Here is a 14,125-nt window from a genome sequence, read left to right as displayed (position 1 = left end):
TGTCAGGTTGTGAATGGATGCCTCGTGAGCGCGCTGTCTTTCGGCTGAATCATCGTTAGCGTATTCTAAAGTGGCTGCAAACTGTTTTTTTTTTTGTGCCGGCGGTCACTCCAATGGTGTGCTTTATTCCTCTAATGTCTCCTTTTTGCCCAGTTCAGGAAAAAAAAATATGATCTTCCCACCAGGTTTCAATGCATTTCCCTTTATTCATCTTTCTCCCTCTACGGGCTCACCTAGCACTGCCAAAGGCGTGTGAGCGTGAGCTGATCTATGCCAAGGGCTAGGCAAGTCATCACGCCCGTAGGCTCTCAGCGCCACGCGGTCTATCTTGTGGCTGGCTCGTAAAACGCCCACAACCCAGCCGTTTAATAATATGTATGGAATGCGATCATCGGAATAATCGCGTTTCCTGAATAAAATTCTAACGCGTTCGTCATTTTTTCCAAATTTTATTCGGTATCTCCTTAAAACAAATGGATATTTTTCGTGCTTTAAGTTTCTTTTTCATGTTACGTGAGATACCTATGATTTTTCTATATTTGCAGTTCCCAGGGCAGTCACACGGAATTTGTGCCGAGCTGCCGTCAGTGGCGGGGTGTTTTCATAAAGACGATGAAGATGTTCAGATATTCTTGGGAGACAAATCCACAACTACTGCTCGGCCCCGGAAGAGCAGGCGTACCAGACGGACAAAGAAACCAAAGCGCACGAAGAAACCAAAGACTAAGCCGAAAAGCGAAAAAAGAAATAAGTCCAAAAATAGCAACCTAATCAGAGGCGGGGAGCATCAGTAATTACAATATGTGAAGCTTTATACCTGAGCTTTATGTATTTCGCACACTGTATGATCTCCAGATCTTTCTTACTAGCTGCAATTATTTCTTTGTTTTATGGTATTTCCCAATTTCTGCAAGAAGCTCTATTGTATCTATATAAACCAATATGTCGAATGAAGTAATAGCTACAAAGTTATATGCTGTAACACACAAACGCGAAACACAAATACGAATGGTGTCCCACAAGGTGAAATCTGAATGATCGCCATCTGACACAAAAGCTGTACAACATGCTTAGGGAAAGGCACCGCCAACCCGTAAATCTAGTAGATGCGTGCCCATTGGTGACAAATTTTACTTATTGCATGGCATACGATTCAGTGCAAAATCAGAAAGTGCACGCGACAATGCTAAAATAAGATGTAGCTTTGTCTCAACAGAGCTTCACTAACTCTTACTTACATTCAACACAGTTGAAGGAAAGAAAACTACACTACACTTAATAAAAAACAGTTGGTGATTGTTTAATTGCAGACTGAGGGAATGAGCGGTTGTTATTAGCGACCACTATATCAACTAATATTATACTCCAATATAGCAAACTAAAGCATATTAGTAGGTCTTACGTAACCGCTGTAGTTGTTTTCCCATTCAGCACTCTCTTTTTCTATTATTGTCATGTGATTCGAAACTTGCTGCGAGCAGTAAAACCAATATGAACCCGTGAAAACTTCTTTGCTGAAATCAAATGAAAGAATGTCAATGAATGTTGTAGATATGCCACTATTAATTTTGCGCGCTAAAGTTTTTGCTACCATGTACAACAGGAAAACATACGCCTAATAAAGTTGGGATCTACCTACAAAACTGGTTTCCTTCCCCTCCCTACACATTGCTTGTGAGAAAGAGCTTCAAGTATAACATCGGTATTTCATTTCTTACAACGTTGGAATGGATTCAGCTGTTTCGAGTAATCCTAAACTGTATTGCGGACGCACAAGTTTAGGAAAAATCTGACCGTAATATGAGCGTCCTTCAATGGTTTGCCTATAGTGAGAAAAACATCTCCGAAAGATTTACATATGGATTATATAAGGCCGCCGCCACTAGATGCGCTGCCATTAGTACATCACCAATCTGCGGCGCTTGCATGGCCAAGGCTGCGTGTTCTTGCCAATCTTTCAGCGGGAACGGCGCCTCACTCGCATTAATTCATGATGTTTTGTGATTGAAGTTGCGACGGAAACTTTCGGGTAATTTCTTCTGTGTCTTGTGCGTTTGTTATAAGCTATATATCAGAGCGTTAAGTGACCGACCTGGTGGGACAAATCGTATTATTCATACAAGTTGCGTTCAGCCCTGCGACGCGTTACCGCTTCGCCGCGCCCTTCGTCTAAAGGTCCAGTGATTGACCTACTGTTGCACAAGTTCGCGTGGCACTTAAAGTGGGCGTGCTTGTGCATGGCAATATAAGCATAGTTACGTATGGAGATTATTCGTTTCAGTCAGGAAGAAATATATTATAGAATATTCAGTTGGCGGTGTCAACATTCTAAAGCAAAGCTATGAGAGGCTACCTTAGGAAAGGGCTTTTGATTAGGCTGCATTTTACCTGTCGGCGGAACGGCGTATAACCGCTGAGCAAGCACAGTACCTACGGCACATTGTAGTAGCAAATCAGATCAAGTTGTTGGATAGAAGAAGGAAATAAAACCAAATTCACAAATTTTATTGGCACTTTGGGGGTGGGGAAAAATGAATTTTCAAACTTTTTAGGGTATGAACTCCGATATCTGCTAGCTATACGACACTTTCTCCGGCATTCTGTTTTGTAAAGGGCAGAAAAGGGGCAGCATAACATAAAACTATTGTAACCAGGTTTTTCTTTTTCCAATTGGCTCGCTATAAGGGAGGGCCACGCAGAATAGGCGAGGGATTCGTTGGGGCTCAGCTGGCGCAGTGAATGTAGATAATAGGATGAGGAGGGCGCTGCTGGTGTCTGCGACTTTCGTTTTCTTGCATGCGATGACTGGTCGAAAATCGCAGTGGCGTTAAACGGAATGTTAAAAATGCCGCTAAGACGGTTCCTCAGTGAAGAAATATTCGGAGAGCGGTGTCGTAGAGGTGCTTAAAGGACACGGCAATGTTATACTACACGTAAAAATGTTTATTATGCGAAAATAGACCCACGCTCCCGGCAGTTCAGAGTACGCTGTGTCCTAGTGATCGTTGGGCACACACCTATTCCTTTCGGAACGGGGCAGTCCCTGGTCGTTCTGAAAAAAAAAAGTATTGATCAGCCTAATAGTTTACCTATAACGCCTGCACCTGACTGAGACACGGTGAGTTCTCGTAGGTTATCTGACGTCGCGTGACAGCGAGTCCAAGTGGGCGCAGCATGCTAACCAATAGCGGAGGGCGAATGGCGAATAAGTTGTAGCTTCGTAATTATTTATTTTTATTTTGTTTTTTTCTAATGACGCACCTCTCCACATCTGAGTTCTCATGGTTCTCGTGGCGTCTCCTGAACGACGGGCAAAATGGAGGTGGACCGCAAAAATTTCGACCACTGGTGGAGGGATGATTGGAGAAATTGAGTAAAAAAAGTATGGAATAAATTTAAGTTCTAAGGCCACAGTTTCCATCTTACAGCACTCATTACAAGGTATCTGCGAACACGTATCGTGTCATTGCAAGATGCCTTGTCATTGGGTGAGGCCCTCTTTTCCCTTCGACAAGAAACTCAACCGAGAGGCCATGATGATGTTAAAAAAATTCACCGGCGATTACAATACTCCCAAATGCGAAATTTTAGTGCAACTCTACACGTGTTCTTATTTAACAATATACTCAGGTAAAGAATTCGAGAAAGACAGGCCGCAGCGTCAGCGATTGTCGTAAACCTGATCTGCGGGTCAAGCGCGTCAGCTTTAATACATGACTCGTCGAAGGTTTCGGCGTAATAGATGGCGCAACGTGGCTTCCAGAAATTGCAACACAGCTCGCTTCGCGCATACAATGATATAAAGCAAACGCAAATCGTGACTATAAAAACAATCGTGAACAATTTCAAACGAAGCAAACCAAACAAGCGCCAGAGAGAGATGACGCGAGCAGACAATGGTACGAAACGGGCGGTCCGTCTAGGAATACGCATCCGACGGTCGGGTTGGTCCGCATAACACCAGTTTCCAGGTGCACGTCAAAGAAGGGTCCACTCTCATTGGTCTCTGCCGTCCGCTGCTCGCTTCTTTCATCTTTCACACCACGTTCACTGTTTCATATTTTGAGGTGCTCGTTCGCAAGGTTACGCGGACGCTTGCCACAGGAACTGGCCCCTAAGAGCTGCGCTCTAAGTTTGTGATACTAACGGACGGGTCAAAGTCAGGGACCTCTTCTATGGAACAAGAAGAGAAGGGGGCTGAGCGTACACCGACCTGTCTAAGGAGCTGTGCGTATTCGCGAAACGCAAGAGCGAGTCTAGTGTGTGTCTAGGGGAACCCTTATCCTGTCATTGGCCTTATCCACCTTCCGTAGGACGACACTCGCAGCGCCCTCAGGTGGCAGTCCCGGGGTAGGGTATAAAAGCTTCCGGAATGGCGTCTGCTTTGATCTGATAGTTCTCTTGTAGCATGGACTCTTTTTTTATTCTCCATTCCTTGTGCACCCGTCTGCAGAATGAGTGCCTTCGGCTCGAAGTGTTTTTCACACATGCAAATGTGTTTCTCCTCATACCCTGAGCTTGTTTTGGTTGCGCCTACCTCAAGTGCGCAATTTCAGACTTTAGGAGGTGAAAGCGAAACGCAACTCCGGGCGGGGACCACCGACCGCGAATGAGAGTTGGACACAAGCTGTCGCATTGAAACAGAAACGTTATTATAGCCCGTTTGAACTCAATACATACAAATACACAATGAAGAGCAGAAAGAAATGCAACCACACATACATAAGTCAAAATCTGCATACAATAGAAACGCAGAATACATGTTACATAGGCCTCAATCTATAAGAGACACTATACACAAGACTTCACTCAAATATAGATCATTTTCCAGGAAATATGTGATTCAGAGATTAAGCTATAAGAACTCGGCACAATACCCGCTTTATTGTTGGTCGAGATGGAATTTGTATCAATATCCTTCATATATTTATTGCTTAAGGCAACTGCAATATGGTGACCCAGAATTTGCGAACGATAGCTTTGTTTGGCTTTGTTACACCTTTAAGCAAAATAGCATAGGGCGCACTGTAATTGATGGAACGTTCTGAGTTTACAAATCATGTATTATGTACATGATTTGTCTCAACATCGAAACAATGTATTGTTACGTTATGCAGGTTTGGAGTGCACAGTTTTTAGCAATATTGTATCCTTCTAGTGACAGTGAAGAACACAGTAGCGAAACTGTGAAGGACAGAGCGAAGTTTTTTTTTATTAGGCAAACCTGTAACGAAAAAAAGCTGACTACGCTAAAACACGATAGCGGCGAACGCAGTCGGCAATCGTCGAAATCTGGTCTGCGGGTCAAACGCGCCGGCTTTTATGCATGCGTCATCGGAGCTTCCAGAGTAATCGCTGGTGCCCGCGCGTCTTCGAGAAATTACTAAAGAATTCGCGTCGTGCATACAGTCAAAGTACACAAGGTTCAGTGACAACATACAACGGAGAGAACCATCGACAACATTCGAGAAATTCCGATTCAGGCAGGATCGTTGCGCGGTGCGCGACAACGCTTACCGTTTGTTAGCCGGTGAAAAGAGGTCTCCCGAGAAAGATAAACGAGTGCATGTGCTAATACTGCCCTCTTAAAAGATCACCGCATCGACGCTACACATATACCAGGGGAGCGAAAGAGAAACGTACACGTAGTAACGAACAAGAGACAAACGAACTCCAAACTTCGTTAGCGCTTGTAGAATGGCTTGAGGCGCACAACATGGACAATTTCAGGTCACAAGTGGCGGGGCTGTGATTGCAAAATCCCGTCTAGCACAACCTCATAGTCCACTACGCCAATGCGTCAGATAACTTTGTAGGGTCTGGAATAGCAGCGTAAAAGATTCTCACTAAGTCCTCGTCGGCTTATTGGAGTCCAAACCTCGAAGCTAAACATGGTAGCCACACTGGCATTCCACATAGCGTCGTCAAAAATTGTAGTGCCGGCTGTCGGTCCTCTGCTGGTTCTTGATGCGCAGGTGGGCGAGCTCTTGCGCTCCTTCGGTGCGCTGTAGATACTCCGCCACATCGAGGTTTTCTTCCTCGGTGACGTGTAGTAGCATGACATGGAGAGCTGTCGTCGGTTTTCTTCCATAAACCAGCTTGAACATCATCTATGTAGTTTTTTTCACTGCAATATCACAAGTGAATGGTACATACGGCAGGACGGCATCCACGTCTTGTGCTCGACGTCCTGTTTAGAAGTTCCGTCAGCCTATTTTTCTGCGGGTGACAGGTAGTGGTCCTCCGGTGACTTCTCTGGCTATACTGCAGGATGGCATGAGTAAGCTGAACTGTAAAAGTGGTTCATTTGTCAGTAAGGTGCACTTTTGGCACAACATGTTGAAGCACGATGTTCTCGAGAAAAAAAATTCTACTTCCGCTTCACTACTTTGAACAGGGCTTTCGTACTGGCCTAGACGGTAAGGTATAGTCAGTGACCATTACGATCTAAATATTCACAAATATTGACGTCGGGAAGAGTCCCAAAGAACGCATCCCCATGTGCTTAAATGGTCGGCAAGGATGCTTGATCGACAATAGTAGTAACGCCGGCCATGTCGCTGGCGTCCTGCGTCGCTGGCAGTCTCAGCACATCTTGTTGCAACAGGCGACACCAGTGGTGAGGCGCGGGCGATATTATTTCTCTTGTATTCTTGCGAGCGTATGGGAAAATTCGACGTGCCCGGCTGTCTTATCCTTGTGCAGGTCATGCAGGACTTCTGACTGGAGTGCGCCGGGAACAGCGAGAATGTAGTTTGCGCAAGCTGGCCAAAAGTTGTTTACCAGGACGTCGTTTAGCAAGAAAAACGAAGGCAATCCGCGCCTAAGTGCCCTCAGAACAAAGGAGGTCTTGCCTTCCAAGTACTCAGCAGTATATCTTAGCCCCGGGTGCCCTCATTGCTGCTCGACAAAGCCGTCCGCGCTTAGTGCTCCTAAAATAGCGTCGACGTCTTGGGAAAACACGGGGAAGGCAGTAGATGAAAATTGAAGACGACGAGTAAAACGAGAACAAGGTAAAATAGGGAGCCAGCGTTCTGAAGAACGGAATTCTCTTATTCTGGGCCTCATATGCTTTCTTCGGCGCAATAATATAGGTAGGCTTTTTCTAGAGGGGACAGGAAGTATAAGGCAGCTGGGTGTGGCAACGACTGAGGGTGTGTTAACGGAGAGGGTATAGAATTGAGAATAAAGGGGTGCTATCCACAAGGCCGGTGGCACAGCCGTGTGCCAGCCGGCGTGTCACAGGCCGTGTGCACACACCCCTCTATTATCTGCTTGGCTGGAGGTAGTAGGCTATCGCCTCCCTAAAAGAGATAATGAAATGAGTGGCACAAAAAAAAGCAATTACCGAAATGGTATCAATATATAAATAAAAAAAAGAAATGGAGGAAGAAAACACTCAGCAAGCAAGTGCAAATAACTAAGTGTTGTTGCCTATTGATTGAAATTTAGCAAAACGAATGAATTCTAAAGCTCCCTTTGAAACGTTTATGCCTATTGGTACCAGGTCGTCCTGCTCACTACACACCCGTCATACTGTATTGGCTCTAAACAGTACAAATACCAATTTGGAAGGCTGAACTATATATATATATATATATATATATATATATATATATATATATATAAATATATATATATATATATATATATATATATATATATATATATATATATATATATATATATATATATATATATAAATATATATATATATATATATATATATATATATATATATATATATATATATATATATATATAAATATACATATATATATATTTATATGTATATATAGTTCAGGCTTCCAAATTGGTATTTGTGTATATATATATATATATATATATATATATATATATATATATATATATATATTCAATAACCTGTAAAAATAGCTGTTGCATGTGTGAGCACATGGTCGATCACAGCTGCAAAGAATGGTTCCCAGATTCCTACTTTTGTTGTTAGATGGCAGCATGTGTAAATGCTCGTAAACATTGTTCCGAATACCCGAGAACTGGTACTTGTGGCAGAAAAAATTCTCCACAGGCATATGCGGCACTCATTATGTAGGTAGCGAATTCACAACCTGCGATAAATGGTGGCGAATTGACCCGTATACCCTATTCACAGTAGTGAAAGCCTGCTGCAGTGGACGGGATATAACCCCTTGACATCCTGCTTACCGGCTTAATGCTGTAGCCACTAAACCACCACGGTGGTTCGGCCAACGTTGCGTACTAGCTTGGACAAATAGGTAGGTGATCACGCTCGTGAAGCGTCGTCATCTTCGTTCTATCTTCCTCATCCGACTCGTCTCATGCCGTCGTCGTTACGCCATCGTCATCACATCCTTGTCGTCAATCATTCGTTGACAAATCGTCGTTGTGGTGCCGTTGTATCGTTCCACCATTGTCGCTTCAGCTTATTTAACTGACCCTCGTACCCGCCGTGGTTGCTCAGTGGCTATGGTGTTGGGCTGCTGAGCACGAGGTCGCGGGATCGAATCCCGGCCACGGCCGGCCGCATTTCGATGGGGGCGAAATGCGAAAACACCCGTGTACTTAGATTTACGTGCACGTTAAAGAGCCGAAGGGGTTCAAAATTTCCGAAGTCCCCCACTACGGCGTGCCTCATGATCAGAAAGTGGTTTTGGCATGTAAAACCCCATAATGTAATTTAACTGACCCTCGTGATAGCACCGTTTTCACGTAATCGCTGTCATACCTTCGCCGTCAGTTGTCGTCTTACTATCGCCTTCACTTCAGAAACGTGATGCCGTCGTCGTCATATCATCATTCCGTTGACGTCATTCTTTTGTAATTCTATCGTAATCACGCTGCCGACCTTCAATCGTCACTCCGCCGATATCATACCATTGTCATCATCGCATCGTTGTCGGACATTCGTCGTCAGCATTTGTTGTCATACCGTCTTCGTCATGACGTCTGGGTCGTTCCTCGTCGTCACTGCAGGTTCGTCATCCGGTCGTCGGCAAAGAGTTGTCATCACGTTATCGTCGTCTTACAGCCTTCGTGATACAGGCGTCTTCATGCTATTGTCATACATTCATCGTCATGCAACGGCCATCATGCCGTCGTCGTCACGGTTTCGTTCTTAGGCTATTGTTATTCCAGAAATGTCATCGCATCTATGCCATGGTGTCGTTGTCAAACCTCCTTCATCCCATTGACATTATTCCTTCTTAATCCTTCCATCATCGTCGCTGTGTCATTATGATGTCTTGTTCGTCACCGACCTTGGCAAACAAGTATCGTGGCAAAGCGGGCCGCTATCGGAGACAGTGTGTGTAGCATATAGCGGAAGCGGCAGGGAATCACACCGTAACATGTACACATTCTAAATAAATGTGTCATGACCAATACAATGTGTCGCTACATTGTTTGCCTGCTAATCGCATTGCGGTCGACAGTCATCGTGAGATGGGTCCTGACGTATTTCGTCGTTTCTAATGTGTCGTTGTCCAAGCTTAGCACTGAACAGTGGTTTTCAATTATGAGAACTTCATCTTCTTGTAGGGAAAATGAAAATTTTCTTATCTTTTGATCCATGAATTATTGAGGATGGAAGAATAAGCCGAGTAGTACGGTCGTGCCCCACATCGGCTTCTGCTTTCTTCGATATTTTCGATGAGCAATTCATCTCAATCCCGATGATTTCTGCACCAGCGGATGCATAAGAAAAACAGGAACCCACGGATACCGACTTTTCAACGGTGGGTGGCCTTTTCGTCGGCTTTTCGAGCTGCTTCTCTTTCGTGACGCCGCGCTCCCCTCAGTCTGACGGCAAGGCGTAACCAGCGTCCGCCGCGCAGGGTTAATCCCGCCTCGTCATGACAGAGGGAATGGTTGTTGTAATGCAAGGAGACGATCTTCCTCCGGAATAATTTGGTGCGGAGCACGGCTGGCGCTCCGCCGCTGTCAAGAAAAACGCCCTGCGTGTCTCTCGTCCCGACAGCACCCGTGAAGCGGCAAGCAGCGAGGGGCCCCGCGAGCGTCTCAATGGCAGCAGGAAGCCCATTAGCCTAAAGCACAAGATCATCAAATCGTCGCGAATGCCTCAGCTCCCGAAGGAATACTGGAAGATTATCGTCCGCCCCAGGGGAGGTCTGGATGTTCAGAAAAGGGGCTCCGCAAGGCTTGGTCGAGCCGTCGCCGCTGCGGCAGGACTCACATCCGAGCAAGCTAGCCACGACATCGTCTGCCCCAACGCAACACAAAATATTATCGTCCTCAGCACCGCGTCTCGCGATAACGCAGGTGCTTATCTAAAAATGAATTGCATCACTCTCGGAATCAAACAATACGAACTCAGCACTTACGAAGCCGCGCCGCACGCCACGTGCAAGGGTGTCATACGACAAATTGATGTGTCGGAGAGCCAGGCCGACCTGGAGAGAAGCATCCTCAACGAGAGAAATCCCTTAGCCCTGGGAGCCAAGCGAATCAAGAATAGTGAAACGGTAGTCATCGTTTTCGACAGCTACAAGGTCCCCAACTACGTTTTCTACGGCTCGGCGCAAGTCAAGTGCTCCTTGTACCTCAGGCAGCCCGACTGCTGCTATGTCTGCGGTAGACTAGGCCCCAGAGCCGACGTCTGCCCAACGCCGGAGGACAAACTATGCAGGAAATGTGGGGCCAACAACCCCGACGACAACCACACCTGCTCGCCTACTTGCGGCCTCTGCGGGGGCCCGCACGCCACAGCGGACAAGGTTTGCAAGAAAAAATTCCAACTCCCGTGCATCGTTCGACGGAGGAGAAGGGAAAGAAATGCGGAATCCTGGAATCGAGACGCGTCACCAGCACAGACACTCGCCGGAAGCGAACCGGCTAGATCTTCGAGCCGGCGCTCCCGCTCGAGAAGCCGCTCGAGGTCCAGAAGCCGTTCCCGGTCCAGGTCCAGGAGCCGTTGTAGGTCCAGGTACCGGGGCCCACAGAACAGGGTCCGGTTCGAGGATCCAGCCAGTCCTGGGAAACAAGGCGCCACCTGGGCAGACAGGGTGCGAACGGGAGCGAGAACTGCCGAAAAGGTAACGGGGGGTGCGGCGCCAGAGCATGGTTCCTCTGAAATAGCTCAGCTTAGGAAAGAAAATGCCGAGATTCGCAGCATAATCGAGTTAATGCGAGCCGAAATAGCAGAGCTCAGAAAGGCTAATCAACCTCACCACATTCCAGTCCCTAGTTCAACCCCCTCAGGCACCCCCTCGGTTACCCCCTCGCCCCATCCCCCTCGGGGACCTCAACTCGTTCCAGTCCCTAGTTCATCCCCCTCGAGGGCCCCCTCTCCCCAAACAGCAGACGTTCCCATGGTCGTGGATGCATGCCACTCGGGCAACCCAGCGAAACGAAAGGCCGTTCCCAGCATGCCCGATAATGTACAGGCTAAAGCCAAGTCCGAAGTCAGAGAAATGTTGAATTCCATCTGCTTCGAGATCAGCGACTCTTGGTCGTGGATCAGAAGTTAGACCCGCAAAACGTCAAAATTCAATGCTTAGAAAACAGAATGCCAGAGATAGAGTCCAAGGTGCAGGAAATGAACATCAGGACGTCGACCGAGACCCATGTACGTCCCGTTTGCTTCCCGGATGGCGCGTCGGTACCTACGCCACCACCACTGCACATGCCCGGACCGATTAATAGAACCATCTCCCTCGAGACCCTAGTAGCAACGCCGGAAGGTGCTCTATACAGCAATGATGGGGCCACACAACCAATTTAGGATTTGGCAGTGGAACTGCAGGAGACTCCACCATAAAAGATGAACCCTGCAGCAGTTTGTTCGCACTCACAATGAAAAGCCACATGTTATATTAGTGCAACAAACAATGACTGATCAGGTTTCACTCCAGGGATACAAAGCTCTTGCTCTCCGTGGGGAAGGAAGAGGAATCTGCGCATTTTCTGCAGCAAGTTCACTTTCGTCGCACACGATCTAGGGGTCCGTCATAGCAAGACGGAGACTTCCCTAGTAGAAGTCATCCCAAGTCAATCAAACATTTCCAGCATTTTTATACTTAACGTATATAGCAGCCCGAGAGATCACAGACAACGTTTCAAAACCATCATCCCTAGGGCAACGAAACTCGCCGGAAACTCTCCACTGGTTGTTGCCGGCGATTTCAACGCCCCCATTCACGCGTGGAACTACACGCACGACACGGTCAAGGGCAGAAGCCTGTGGCAGGAGGCGGGAGATGCGGGACTCTTTCTATTGACTGACCCAGCCTTTCCCACCAGACGTGGCACCTCCTCGACCAGGGACTCTGTCTCAGATCTCGCCTTTGTTAAAAATGCTGGCTCAGCCGTGTGCTCGAATCTGCTCAAAGACCTCGGTAGCGATCACTACATCACGGTCACCAGCTTACAAGTGGAGCAGAAAAGAAAGAAGGCCTTCTCGGTCCCTGACTGGGACAAATTCCGTGAGGTTCGCAGGGCCCGTGCCGCCCGTGGAGAAAAGCCGGAGAGTCTCGTCCAGTGGTGCGCATTAATTCTGGAAGATGTCTGCTCCACCACCAAAACCATAGAGACGGATCTACAGACAGACAAAATGAATAGCAGGCTAGCACACCTTCTCGAGGCCAAGCAATCACTTCTCGAGAGGTGGAAAAGCCAACGCTTAAATCGCAAGCTCACAAAAAGATAGCCGAGATGAACAAGCAGATCGACGAGCACTGCCAAGCCCTGTCTAGGCAGCAATGGGACGAAGTTTGCAATTCAATCGATGGGCAGATGCGCAGGAAGGCAAGTGTAATCTTCTCAAACACTTGCTCGACGACTCCGGCACCAAGTCAAACCAGAGAAGTGTCCTCGCTAAAGCGCTCCACGAAGCCAAGAAGTCGTCTTCGGAAAAAGACGTGCTGGAGATGCTAGCTAAGAGGTACCTGCCACTCAAAACTGTGGCAGATGATGCGGCATACCCAGTATACAAAGGGAAGCCGAACTCCGCACTGGACGTGCCTTTCAAAGCCAGTGAAATCCGTCGCGCCCTACACGACCTCAATGGTAGGTCTGCGCCCGGCCCGGATCACATTAACAAGGCTCTCAGAAACCTAGAGGACGCATCGATCGAGTTTCTCACAGATGAGATAAATCGGATTTGGGAGGACGGAATTGTACCGGAAGAATGGAGGTTGGCGAAGGTCATACTAATCCCAAAGCCCGGTAAACCGCCGGGCTTGGACAACCTCCGCCCCATCTCACTGACGTCATGTGTAGGAAAGGTGGCCGAGCACGCCATCCATAACAGAATTGCCGAGTATATCAAGACCAACGACCTTTCCCTCACAACATGATAGGCTTCCGGCCAGGCGTATCCACCCAGGACGCCATGCAGCTTATCATGATACAAATCCTGGAACGCTGCACTCGGGACACGAGAGCCATCCTTGGTTTGGACTTGGAGAAGGCCTTTGATAACACCCGTCACAAATTCGTTCTTGACGCCATCTCCAAACTCGACCTAGGCTCGTCCTTGCATGCCTTCGTCAGATCTTTCTTGAGCAAACGCTGCGCCATCCTCAAGGCTGGAGATTTGGAATCGGAGAAAATGGAGCTGAGCAGAGGAGGCACGCCTCAGGGGTCAGTCATCTCACCGCTCCTGTTTAACATCGTAATGGTCGACCTCTCAAGGTACCTAGGCAAGATCCAGGGCATCGGTCACACGATCTACGCAGACGATATCACTGTCTGGTGCGCGGGTGGCAGTGACGGACAAGTCGAAGCCGCTCTCCAGGAAGCTGTCGACACTACAGAGCGCTTTCTAACCGACGCGGGACTCCGGTGCTCCCCAAAGAAATCAGAGCTCCTTCTCTACAGCCCAACTAGAAAAGGCCGCAAGCCACAGAACTGGAACCCCCCCCCCCCCCCTGAAATTGACATTAATCTCTACACCAACTGCGGAGATCCCATTCCCAAAGTCGCCTCCATTCGAATCTTGGGAATGACACTCAAATGGGCGGGCACGAATAGCATCACCATTCACAAACTGGCAAAAAGAAGGATAGCGTCATCGGTCTAATCAGGCGGGTAGCTAACAGAAGGAGAGGCCTGAGCGAAGAGGAACTGATAAGGCTAGTCCATGCTTTCTTGTTATGCCATTTCA

The 14,125-nt window shown here is 47.4% G+C and overlaps 1 protein-coding gene across 1 annotated transcript in view; it reads left to right on the top strand.

Annotated features, from left to right (window-relative positions):
* The window catches only part of LOC142573153 (uncharacterized), a 46,919-nt gene extending 45,264 nt beyond the window's left edge, over nt 1–1,655 (top strand). The window contains exon 4 of the mRNA XM_075682703.1: nt 546–1,655. Coding sequence (XP_075538818.1) covers nt 546–794 — 249 coding nt within the window. The 3' untranslated portion in view covers nt 795–1,655. The remainder of the gene's footprint in view (nt 1–545) is intronic.
* Nucleotides 1,656–14,125: the final 12,470 nt, after the last annotated feature.

The sequence above is a fragment of the Dermacentor variabilis genome, chromosome 2, assembly GCF_050947875.1.
Source record: "Dermacentor variabilis isolate Ectoservices chromosome 2, ASM5094787v1, whole genome shotgun sequence".
Lineage (NCBI taxonomy): Eukaryota > Metazoa > Arthropoda > Arachnida > Ixodida > Ixodidae > Dermacentor > Dermacentor variabilis.
The sequence above is the reverse complement of the archived record's forward strand: the minus strand, read 5'-3'. Positions and strand labels throughout refer to the sequence as shown.